Source organism: Heptranchias perlo, chromosome X (genome assembly GCF_035084215.1).
Source record: "Heptranchias perlo isolate sHepPer1 chromosome X, sHepPer1.hap1, whole genome shotgun sequence".
In the NCBI taxonomy this organism is placed as follows: domain Eukaryota; kingdom Metazoa; phylum Chordata; class Chondrichthyes; order Hexanchiformes; family Hexanchidae; genus Heptranchias; species Heptranchias perlo.
Genome location: NC_090370.1, coordinates 17609560 through 17622131, shown reverse-complemented (window position 1 = coordinate 17622131; position 12572 = coordinate 17609560). Strand labels below are relative to the sequence as shown.

Below are 12572 nucleotides of genomic sequence, written 5' to 3'. Positions count from 1 at the left end.
CCAGTTCTGGTCAGACCCACCTTGAGTACTGTGTCCAGTTCTGGTCAGACCCACCTTGAGTACTGTGTCCAGCTCTGGTCAGACCCACCTTGAGCACTGTGTCCAGTTCTGGTCAGACCCACCTTGAGCACTGTGTCCAGTTCTGGTCAGACCCACCTTGAGCACTGTGTCCAGTTCTGGTCAGACCCACCTTGAGCACTGTGTCCAGTTCTGGTCAGACCCACCTTGAGCACTGTGTCCAGTTCTGGTCAGACCCACCTTGAGCACTGTGTCCAGTTCTGGTCAGACCCACCTTGAGCACTGTGTCCAGTTCTGGTCAGACCCACCTTGAGCACTGTGTCCAGTTCTAGTCAGACCCACCTTGAGCACTGTGTCCAGTTCTGGTCAGACCCACCTTGAGCACTGTGTCCAGTTCTAGTCAGACCCACCTTGAGCACTGTGTCCAGTTCTGGTCAGACCCACCTTGAGCACTGTGTCCAGTTCTGGTCAGACCCACCTTGAGCACTGTGTCCAGTTCTGGTCAGACCCACCTTGAGCACTGTGTCCAGTTCTGGTCAGACCCACCTTGAGCACTGTGTCCAGTTCTAGTCAGACCCACCTTGAGCACTGTGTCCAGTTCTGGTCAGACCCACCTTGAGCACTGTGTCCAGTTCTAGTCAGACCCACCTTGAGTACTGTGTCCAGTTCTGGTCAGACCCACCTTGAGCACTGTGTCCAGTTCTGGTCAGACCCACCTTGAGCACTGTGTCCAGTTCTGGTCAGACCCACCTTGAGCACTGTGTCCAGTTCTAGTCACTGAGACTCAAGGGAGACATTCGAGTGCTGGAGACAGTGGAGAGAAGAGTCACGGGGCTGATGTGGTGGTGACGGGGTCTGAGTGTCGGGGTCTGAGTGTCGGGGTCTGAGTGTCGGGGTCTGAGTTGGAGAAATGGAGTAAAGGAGATGACTGAGAGAAACCATACGCATGATATTAAAAAGGTTCGGGTTAATCCGGAGCATTGCCTCAATGTAAAGCATCACAGTGGGACAAGGCCATAGGATTAAACTGGCTAATCTTGCAGTGATTAGGATGGAAAGGTTCTTCACACAAAGAGAAAGCGACACTGAATTGGTCAAAATCAGTTGTCGCTCAAGTTGAATCCTGTGTTGGGTTGGCGGGCTGCAGGGTCTTTTTCTGGACAGGTAAACTCAGATGGGCCAATTGACCCTCCTTACCTGCATTCATCATGTGAAAATCGAGGAAATAAACCGTGGGGCAGTCAGCACGTGAAAGAGAAAGTCAGGTCAACGATTCTGAAGTGATTCCGTCTTTTGTTTGTCTGATGCTCGATGACCTGCATTTCTGGGTTTATTTTGGACTTCAGTTTGTTTCCTCCTGTGTTAAGATTGCTCTCTTTTTTTTTTGCCTTTGGCGCTCCAAACAAGCTCCTCGGCATTTGGGGGAACTGAAGGCCTTCGGTGCCAGTTTATCTCCACATAACTCCCTTGCCGTGGGATCAGTTGTTTTCTCCGAACTCCTCCTCATGGGTTCAAGTCCCAGTCCAGAGACTTGAACACATAATCTAGTCTGAGGGAGTGCTGCATTGTCGGAGGTGCCGTCTTTCGGATGGGACGTTAAACCGAGGCCCCGTCTGCCCCTCTCAGGTGGACGTAAAAGATCCCATGGCCACTATTTGAAGAAGAGCAGGGGGAGTTCTCCCCGGTGTCCTGGGGCCAATATTTATCCCTCAACCAACATCACTAAAACAGATTATCTGGTCATTTGTCTTATTGCTGTTTGTGGGATCTTGCTGTGCGCAAATTGGCTGCCGTGTTTCCTACATTACAACAGTGACTACACTTCAAAAGTACCTCATGGTGAAGCTCACAAGCGTTAAGGGGATTGGAATGCAATTTAGTTTTGGCAACTTCGGAAATTCAGAATTTCCACAACTACTCAGAGCTTCTCGATAATTTTCAGGTCCACAATTTCTCGAAAGTAAATCAACACCTCAAAGAGGCCCTGCCTGTCTTTATCGTTACAGCAGACAGTCCAACTGGAGAAGTGGTTAAACGTCTTCTCTTGTTTCTCGTTTCCAGGGTTTCTTGAACCTCAAGTGGTCTCGCTTTACCCGTGTGGTCTTCACTCGGACAATCGCGATCACTCCCACCTTGCTGGTCGCTGTTTTCCAAAGTGTCGACACCTTGACAGGAATGAATGACTTGCTGAATGTCCTGATGAGCTTGCAGGTGAGGAGGTTTTGCTATGAGACGGTAATTCTTAGATTGTACCGGCTGAGCTACGTTGTTAGGGCATGTTACACTCGCAGACTTTGTGCTGTATTTCTACACTTCATAGAAAGATAGTTTGGATCACCGACGATAATAGCCCAGAGTAGACAATAATATTTCTAAGCTTCCAGAAGACATGCCTGGGTGTCACCAGGTAGCTGACTGGAAAGTGTAATGATCATTAGTTAGATTACTCCCTAAGGGGTCATTTTCTGTGTACACACTGGAGGTGCGAGGCCTTGCCAACTGGCATATCAGGAGAGAGAGTCTAACCACCTCCCCTTGACATTCAACGGCATTACCATCGCCGAATCCCCCACCATCAACATCCTGGGGGTCACCATTAACCAGAAGCTGACCTGAACCAGCCATATAAATACTGTGACTACAAGAGCAGGTCAGAGGCTGGGTATTCTGCGGCGAGTGACTCACCTCCTGACTCCTCAAAGCCTTTCCACCATCTACAAGGCACAAGTCAGGAGTGTGATGGAATACTCTCCACTTGCCTGGATGAGTGCAGCTCCAACAACACTCAAGAAGCTCGACACCATCCAGGACAAAGCAGCCCACTTGATTGGCACCCCATCCACCACCCTAAATATTCACTCCCTTCACCACCGGCGCACCGTGGCTGCAGTGTGTACCATCCACAGGATGCACTGCAGCAACTCGCCAAGGCTTCTTCGACAGCACCCCCAAACCCGCGACCTCTACCACCTAGAAGGACGAGGGCAGCAGGCACATGGGAACAACACCACCAGCACGTTCCCCTCCAAGTCACACACCATCCCGACTTGGAAATATATCTCCGTTCCTTCATCGTCGCTGGGTCAAAATCCTGGAACTCCCTTCCTAACAGCACTGTGGGAGAACCGTCACCACACGGACTGCAGCGGTTCAAGAAGGCGGCTCACCACCACCTTCTCAAGGGCAATTAGGGATGGGCAATAAATGCCGGCCTCGCCAGCGACGCCCACATCCCATGAATGAATTTTTAAAAAAGGAAATGGCGGGCAGCATGCCCATGATTTTCTGATACGCTGCCAGTGGGTGAGGCTCCTCACCTCCAGCATGTACACAGAAAATTACTCGCCTATTGTGCAGTCAATGCACAGATGGCCGGCTGCCTGAGCAGACACATGCAGGGATATATCTCAGAAGGATAGGCCTCCATGCTACCACATATTGCCTTCATAGAATCAGAGAATCAGAGAAAGTTACGGCACAGAAGGAGGCTATTCGGCCCATCGTGTCCGTGCCGGCCAAAAAAGGGCTATCCAACTTAATCCCACTTTCCAGCATTTGGTCTTGTAGGTTACGGCACTTCAGGTGCACATCCAGATACTTTTTAAATGAGTTGAGGGTTTCTGCCTCTACCACCCCTTCAGGCAGTGAGTTCCAGACCCCCACCACCCTCTGGGTGAGAAAATTCTTCTGAAAATGCCAGACAAGTTTATAAGCATACTTTGTGAAGTTTATTTTGCTCTAAGTAAAGAGATGTTTTTTTTTCCAATGATATATGCAACGGGATGTTAACAGAGCTCGATACATGAGTCAAGAGAATCAATTACAAATCCAGCACTATGACGTACCAGGGTAGATTTCCTTCTGCAGGCACCTGGCAGGACACAGCTCCCAATGTGTTTCCTCCAGCAGGCTGCTCGCATGGCCCAGGTGCACCCCTGGAACAGGCCTGCCCCCTGCCTGGGCCTAGTGTGTAAATATTGGGAAGGATGTTCGAGTGCAGATATATCCCTGCATGTGTCTGCTCAGGCAGCCGGCCATCTGTGAATGGACTGCACAATAGGCGAGTAATTTTCTGTGTACACGCTTGGAGGTGAGGAGCCTCACCCACTGGCAGCATATCGGAAAATCATGGGCATGCTGCCCGCCGTTTCCTGATATGCCAGTACAGACTGTGATTAATGGCACCCATGTGCCCAACTGGGTCGAAAATGTCCAGTGCCAGATCTCCGTCCATTTTGGTGGCTGCCTGTTTTTTTTGCCGTCAATCTGGTGGGTGACAGAAGTGCCTGCCCTAAAATGGGCATATTTAAATGAGGCAGTCATGAAATGCTGACATCAAACATCCCATTTTTCTGTAATTTCTGCCTCAATTATGCTCAGTGCCAATCGTGCCCCCATGAGACGGGCGTCCAGCTTTGCTCGGTGCTTCAGGAGAGGCTGAAGTGGATTTAACAGGCCCCGGCAGCCACTTTACAAGGATTCTCGAATGCTTATTTCTCAGCGATTATGGTGCTTTTTCTGTTTTGTTTTCTCAGTGCTGACAACTTCTCCTCTGCGCCTCCCCGTCCCCCTCCCTCTCAGTTCGGAAGACGGCACAATGCCGTATCCTTGTTTTTTGAAGGGAGAAGGGACGGAGCCTGGAGATTTGCTTTATGTTCACTTCTCAATCTCAGCTAAGTCTTCTCCTCCTGCAATGCCATTTCATTATTATGTTCGCCCCCCTCTTTTTTAAGTAAGCTATCATTTTCTTACCTTCCCCTTCCATTGCACCTGTTTCCTTCTAAGTCAAGCCCCTGTGTGTCTGGAGCAGTCTCTTGCCTTCCAGAGGAAGATGAGGCCCATTAAGCAGAAAAGGGCCCCATTCTTCTGCAACAGTAGGGACAGTATTCTGGAACAAGTGACCTGAAGTATAAATACTGTGGCTACAAGAGCAGGTCAGAGTTCTGCGGCGAGTGACTCACCTCCTGACTTCCCCAAAGCCTTTCCGCCATCTACAAGGCACAAGTCAGGAGTGTGATGGAATACTCTCCACTTGCCTGGATGAGTGCAGCTCCAACAACACTCAAGAAGCTCGACACCATCCAGGACAAAGCAGCCCGCTTGATTGGCACCCCATCCACCACCCGAAACATTCACTCCCTTCACCACCGGCGCACTGTGGCTGCAGTGTGTACCATCCACAGGATGCACTGCAGCAACTCGCCAAGGCTTCTTCGACAGCACCTCCCAAACCCACGACCTCTACCACCTAGAAGGACAAGGGCAGCAGGCACATGGGAACAACACCACCTGCACGTTCCCCTCCAAGTCACACACCATCCCGACTTGGAAATATATCGGCCGTTCCTTCATTGTCGCTGGGTCAAAATCCTGGAACTCCCTTCCTAACAGCACTGTGGGAGAACCGTCACCACACAGACTGCAGCGGTTCAAGAAGGCAGCTCACCACCACCTTCTCAAGGGCAATTAGGGATGGGCAATAAATGCCGGCCTCGCCAGCGACGCCCACATCCCATGAACGAATAAAAAAAAAAGTGCCCTCACCATGATGCAAACTTCCCTTGTGATCTTGAGTGACATATGCATGTTTATACACCTATACCTACTGTAAGCAGCCATATATAGTAGAACTGACCGCATGGATGGACAGCCAACAAAAAAGCATTTGGAAAGAGGAAACTGGGACTGCATTCACCCACAACATCACCCACTCACCGGTCACCCACCACCACAATACACGGATCAAGGCGGCCCTACGTCCAGCTTGTGGAGGCCTCACTTATGTTGTGCCACGTGCCGCAACCAGACCTCCAGCCCCTCCTCCACCACAGGCACCGCACAGCCAGAGACTGTGAAGGTCACAGTCGCTCTGAAAGCTCCGGGCCACCCCAGGCTGCTACTGGGACATCAGTAACATTAGCCAAGCAGCTGTGGCTAGATACATAAAGCACCTCGCAGGTGCCTTGTTTGCTAAAGGACAACGAGCAGCAGCGTGACAGGGCACTGAAGCTTTCCACAAGTAGCAGGATGTCCCGAGGTCCAAGGAGCCGTAAGTTGTCCCTACATGGCCCCTTCATGGATCCCATTATCTGTACCAACAAGAAAGGACTCCAGCACGTTACTGACCAGAAGCACTGAGTCATGCGAGTGAATGCCACAATGCCTTCACTTTGAGGCAGTCCACCATGCCAGCACTCCTCGATCCAGAGAGTCAAGTGTCAGGTGGCTCTGGGAGATCAGGAATACCCTGTACAGCCACAGCTGGTGAGACCCGAGGACTTTCCCAAGACCCCAGCTACAATGAGGTCCATTCTGCATTCAGAGTCATCATAGTGCACGCATCATTGTAAGTCTGCTTCAGGTGCCTGGGTGCTCGACAAGGATTGCGGTGATGCGTTGCCTTACAAGAGGCCTGATAATGAGGCCCTGGATGCAGGAGGCCCCTCGGATCTGGGGGAATCAGACAGAAAAGTAACAGCAGCCCGAGGCACAAGTCAGGAGTGTGATGGAATACCCTCCACTTGCCTGGATGAGTGCAGCTCCAACAACACTCAAGAAGCTCGACACCATCCAGGACAAAGCAGCCCACTTGATTGGCACCCCATCCACCACCCGAAATATTCACTCCCTTCACCACCGGCGCACTGTGGCTGCAGTGTGCACCATCCACAGGATGCACTGCAGCAACTCGCCAAGGCTTCTTCGACAGCACCTCCCAAACCCGCGACCTCTACCACCTAGAAGGACGAGGGCAGCAGGTACATGGGAACACCACCACCTGCACGTTCCCCTCCAAGTCACACACCATCCCGACTTGGAAATATATCGCCGTTCCTTCATCATCGCTGCGTCAAAATCCTGGAACTCCCTTCCTAACAGCACTGTGGGAGAACCGTCACCACACGGACTGCAGCGGTTCAAGAAGGCGGCTCACCACCACCTTCTCAAGGGCAATTAGGGATGGGCAATAAATGCCGGCCTCGCCAGCGACGCCCACATCCCATGAATGAATTTTTAAAAAAGGAAATGGCGGGCAGCATACCCATGATTTTCTGATACGCTGCCAGTGGGTGAGGCTCCTCACCTCCAGCATGTACACAGAAAATTACTCGCCTATTGTGCAGTCAATGCACAGATGGCCGGCTGCCTGAGCAGACACATGCAGGGATATATCTCAGAAGGATAGGCCTCCATGCTACCACATATTGCCTTCATAGAATCAGAGAATCAGAGAATCAGAGAAAGTTACGGCACAGAAGGAGGCTATTCGGCCCATCGTGTCCGTGCCGGCCAAAAAAGGGCTATCCAACTTAATCCCACTTTCCAGCATTTGGTCTTGTAGGTTACGGCACTTCAGGTGCACATCCAGATACTTTTTAAATGAGTTGAGGGTTTCTGCCTCTACCACCCCTTCAGGCAGTGAGTTCCAGACCCCCACCACCCTCTGGGTGAGAAAATTCTTCTGAAAATGCCAGACAAGTTTATAAGCATACTTTGTGAAGTTTATTTTGCTCTAAGTAAAGAGATGTTTTTTTTTCCAATGATATATGCAACGGGATGTTAACAGAGCTCGATACATGAGTCAAGAGAATCAATTACAAATCCAGCACTATGACGTACCAGGGTAGATTTCCTTCTGCAGGCACCTGGCAGGACACAGCTCCCAATGTGTTTCCTCCAGCAGGCTGCTCGCATGGCCCAGGTGCACCCCTGGAACAGGCCTGCCCCCTGCCTGGGCCTAGTGTGTAAATATTGGGAAGGATGTTCGAGTGCAGATATATCCCTGCATGTGTCTGCTCAGGCAGCCGGCCATCTGTGAATGGACTGCACAATAGGCGAGTAATTTTCTGTGTACACGCTTGGAGGTGAGGAGCCTCACCCACTGGCAGCATATCGGAAAATCATGGGCATGCTGCCCGCCGTTTCCTGATATGCCAGTACAGACTGTGATTAATGGCACCCATGTGCCCAACTGGGTCGAAAATGTCCAGTGCCAGATCTCCGTCCATTTTGGTGGCTGCCTGTTTTTTTTGCCGTCAATCTGGTGGGTGACAGAAGTGCCTGCCCTAAAATGGGCATATTTAAATGAGGCAGTCATGAAATGCTGACATCAAACATCCCATTTTTCTGTAATTTCTGCCTCAATTATGCTCAGTGCCAATCGTGCCCCCATGAGACGGGCGTCCAGCTTTGCTCGGTGCTTCAGGAGAGGCTGAAGTGGATTTAACAGGCCCCGGCAGCCACTTTACAAGGATTCTCGAATGCTTATTTCTCAGCGATTATGGTGCTTTTTCTGTTTTGTTTTCTCAGTGCTGACAACTTCTCCTCTGCGCCTCCCCGTCCCCCTCCCTCTCAGTTCGGAAGACGGCACAATGCCGTATCCTTGTTTTTTGAAGGGAGAAGGGACGGAGCCTGGAGATTTGCTTTATGTTCACTTCTCAATCTCAGCTAAGTCTTCTCCTCCTGCAATGCCATTTCATTATTATGTTCGCCCCCCTCTTTTTTAAGTAAGCTATCATTTTCTTACCTTCCCCTTCCATTGCACCTGTTTCCTTCTAAGTCAAGCCCCTGTGTGTCTGGAGCAGTCTCTTGCCTTCCAGAGGAAGATGAGGCCCATTAAGCAGAAAAGGGCCCCATTCTTCTGCAACAGTAGGGACAGTATTCTGGAACAAGTGACCTGAAGTATAAATACTGTGGCTACAAGAGCAGGTCAGAGTTCTGCGGCGAGTGACTCACCTCCTGACTTCCCCAAAGCCTTTCCGCCATCTACAAGGCACAAGTCAGGAGTGTGATGGAATACTCTCCACTTGCCTGGATGAGTGCAGCTCCAACAACACTCAAGAAGCTCGACACCATCCAGGACAAAGCAGCCCGCTTGATTGGCACCCCATCCACCACCCGAAACATTCACTCCCTTCACCACCGGCGCACTGTGGCTGCAGTGTGTACCATCCACAGGATGCACTGCAGCAACTCGCCAAGGCTTCTTCGACAGCACCTCCCAAACCCACGACCTCTACCACCTAGAAGGACAAGGGCAGCAGGCACATGGGAACAACACCACCTGCACGTTCCCCTCCAAGTCACACACCATCCCGACTTGGAAATATATCGGCCGTTCCTTCATTGTCGCTGGGTCAAAATCCTGGAACTCCCTTCCTAACAGCACTGTGGGAGAACCGTCACCACACAGACTGCAGCGGTTCAAGAAGGCAGCTCACCACCACCTTCTCAAGGGCAATTAGGGATGGGCAATAAATGCCGGCCTCGCCAGCGACGCCCACATCCCATGAACGAATTAAAAAAAAAGTGCCCTCACCATGATGCAAACTTCCCTTGTGATCTTGAGTGACATATGCATGTTTATACACCTATACCTACTGTAAGCAGCCATATATAGTAGAACTGACCGCATGGATGGACAGCCAACAAAAAAGCATTTGGAAAGAGGAAACTGGGACTGCATTCACCCACAACATCACCCACTCACCGGTCACCCACCACCACAATACACGGATCAAGGCGGCCCTACGTCCAGCTTGTGGAGGCCTCACTTATGTTGTGCCACGTGCCGCAACCAGACCTCCAGCCCCTCCTCCACCACAGGCACCGCACAGCCAGAGACTGTGAAGGTCACAGTCGCTCTGAAAGCTCCGGGCCACCCCAGGCTGCTACTGGGACATCAGTAACATTAGCCAAGCAGCTGTGGCTAGATACATAAAGCACCTCGCAGGTGCCTTGTTTGCTAAAGGACAACGAGCAGCAGCGTGACAGGGCACTGAAGCTTTCCACAAGTAGCAGGACGTCCCGAGGTCCAAGGAGCCGTAAGTTGTCCCTACATGGCCCCTTCATGGATCCCATTATCTGTACCAACAAGAAAGGACTCCAGCACGTTACTGACCAGAAGCACTGAGTCATGCGAGTGAATGCCACAATGCCTTCACTTTGAGGCAGTCCACCATGCCAGCACTCCTCGATCCAGAGAGTCAAGTGTCAGGTGGCTCTGGGAGATCAGGAATACCCTGTACAGCCACAGCTGGTGAGACCCGAGGACTTTCCCAAGACCCCAGCTACAATGAGGTCCATTCTGCATTCAGAGTCATCATAGTGCACGCATCATTGTAAGTCTGCTTCAGGTGCCTGGGTGCTCGACAAGGATTGCGGTGATGCGTTGCCTTACAAGAGGCCTGATAATGAGGCCCTGGATGCAGGAGGCCCCTCGGATCTGGGGGAATCAGACAGAAAAGTAACAGCAGCCCGAGGCACAAGTCAGGAGTGTGATGGAATACTCTCCACTTGCCTGGATGAGTGCAGCTCCAACAACACTCAAGAAGCTCGACACCATCCAGGACAAAGCAGCCCACTTGATTGGCACCCCATCCACCACCCGAAATATTCACTCCCTTCACCACCGGCGCACTGTGGCTGCAGTGTGCACCATCCACAGGATGCACTGCAGCAACTCGCCAAGGCTTCTTCGACGGCACCTCCCAAACCCACGACCTCTACCACCTAGAAGGACGAGGGCAGCAGGCACATGGGAACAACACCACCTGCACGTTCCCCTCCAAGTCACACACCATCCCGACTGGAAATATATCGCCGTTCCTTCATCGTCGCTGGGTCAAAATCCTGGAACTCCCTTCCTAACAGCACTGTGGGAGAACCGTCACCACACGGACTGCAGCGGTTCAAGAAGGCGGCTCACCACCACCTTCTCAAGGGCAATTAGGGATGGGCAATAAATGCCGGCCTCGCCAGCGACGCCCACATCCCATGAATGAATTTTTAAAAAAGGAAATGGCGGGCAGCATACCCATGATTTTCTGATACGCTGCCAGTGGGTGAGGCTCCTCACCTCCAGCATGTACACAGAAAATTACTCGCCTATTGTGCAGTCAATGCACAGATGGCCGGCTGCCTGAGCAGACACATGCAGGGATATATCTCAGAAGGATAGGCCTCCATGCTACCACATATTGCCTTCATAGAATCAGAGAATCAGAGAATCAGAGAAAGTTACGGCACAGAAGGAGGCTATTCGGCCCATCGTGTCCGTGCCGGCCAAAAAAGGGCTATCCAACTTAATCCCACTTTCCAGCATTTGGTCTTGTAGGTTACGGCACTTCAGGTGCACATCCAGATACTTTTTAAATGAGTTGAGGGTTTCTGCCTCTACCACCCCTTCAGGCAGTGAGTTCCAGACCCCCACCACCCTCTGGGTGAGAAAATTCTTCTGAAAATGCCAGACAAGTTTATAAGCATACTTTGTGAAGTTTATTTTGCTCTAAGTAAAGAGATGTTTTTTTTTCCAATGATATATGCAACGGGATGTTAACAGAGCTCGATACATGAGTCAAGAGAATCAATTACAAATCCAGCACTATGACGTACCAGGGTAGATTTCCTTCTGCAGGCACCTGGCAGGACACAGCTCCCAATGTGTTTCCTCCAGCAGGCTGCTCGCATGGCCCAGGTGCACCCCTGGAACAGGCCTGCCCCCTGCCTGGGCCTAGTGTGTAAATATTGGGAAGGATGTTCGAGTGCAGATATATCCCTGCATGTGTCTGCTCAGGCAGCCGGCCATCTGTGAATGGACTGCACAATAGGCGAGTAATTTTCTGTGTACACGCTTGGAGGTGAGGAGCCTCACCCACTGGCAGCATATCGGAAAATCATGGGCATGCTGCCCGCCGTTTCCTGATATGCCAGTACAGACTGTGATTAATGGCACCCATGTGCCCAACTGGGTCGAAAATGTCCAGTGCCAGATCTCCGTCCATTTTGGTGGCTGCCTGTTTTTTTTGCCGTCAATCTGGTGGGTGACAGAAGTGCCTGCCCTAAAATGGGCATATTTAAATGAGGCAGTCATGAAATGCTGACATCAAACATCCCATTTTTCTGTAATTTCTGCCTCAATTATGCTCAGTGCCAATCGTGCCCCCATGAGACGGGCGTCCAGCTTTGCTCGGTGCTTCAGGAGAGGCTGAAGTGGATTTAACAGGCCCCGGCAGCCACTTTACAAGGATTCTCGAATGCTTATTTCTCAGCGATTATGGTGCTTTTTCTGTTTTGTTTTCTCAGTGCTGACAACTTCTCCTCTGCGCCTCCCCGTCCCCCTCCCTCTCAGTTCGGAAGACGGCACAATGCCGTATCCTTGTTTTTTGAAGGGAGAAGGGACGGAGCCTGGAGATTTGCTTTATGTTCACTTCTCAATCTCAGCTAAGTCTTCTCCTCCTGCAATGCCATTTCATTATTATGTTCGCCCCCCTCTTTTTTAAGTAAGCTATCATTTTCTTACCTTCCCCTTCCATTGCACCTGTTTCCTTCTAAGTCAAGCCCCCGTGTGTCTGGAGCAGTCTCTTGCCTTCCAGATGAAGATGAGGCCCATTAAGCAGAAAAGGGCCCCATTCTTCTGCAACAGTAGGGACAGTATTCTGGAACAAGTGACCTGAAGTATAAATACTGTGGCTACAAGAGCAGGTCAGAGTTCTGCGGCGAGTGACTCACCTCCTGACTTCCCCAAAGCCTTTCCGCCATCTACAAGGCACAAG

The 12572-nt window shown here is 51.1% G+C and overlaps 1 protein-coding gene across 4 annotated transcripts in view; it reads left to right on the top strand.

Moving 5' to 3' along the window:
• The window catches only part of LOC137307324 (natural resistance-associated macrophage protein 2-like), a 218548-nt gene that overhangs the window by 171196 nt on the left and 34780 nt on the right, over window positions 1-12572 (top strand). For all 4 annotated transcript variants that reach the window (XM_067976801.1, XM_067976800.1, XM_067976799.1 and 1 more), the window contains one exon: window positions 2080-2229. In XM_067976801.1, the coding sequence (XP_067832902.1) occupies window positions 2080-2229 (150 nt within the window). The remainder of the gene's footprint in view (window positions 1-2079; window positions 2230-12572) is intronic.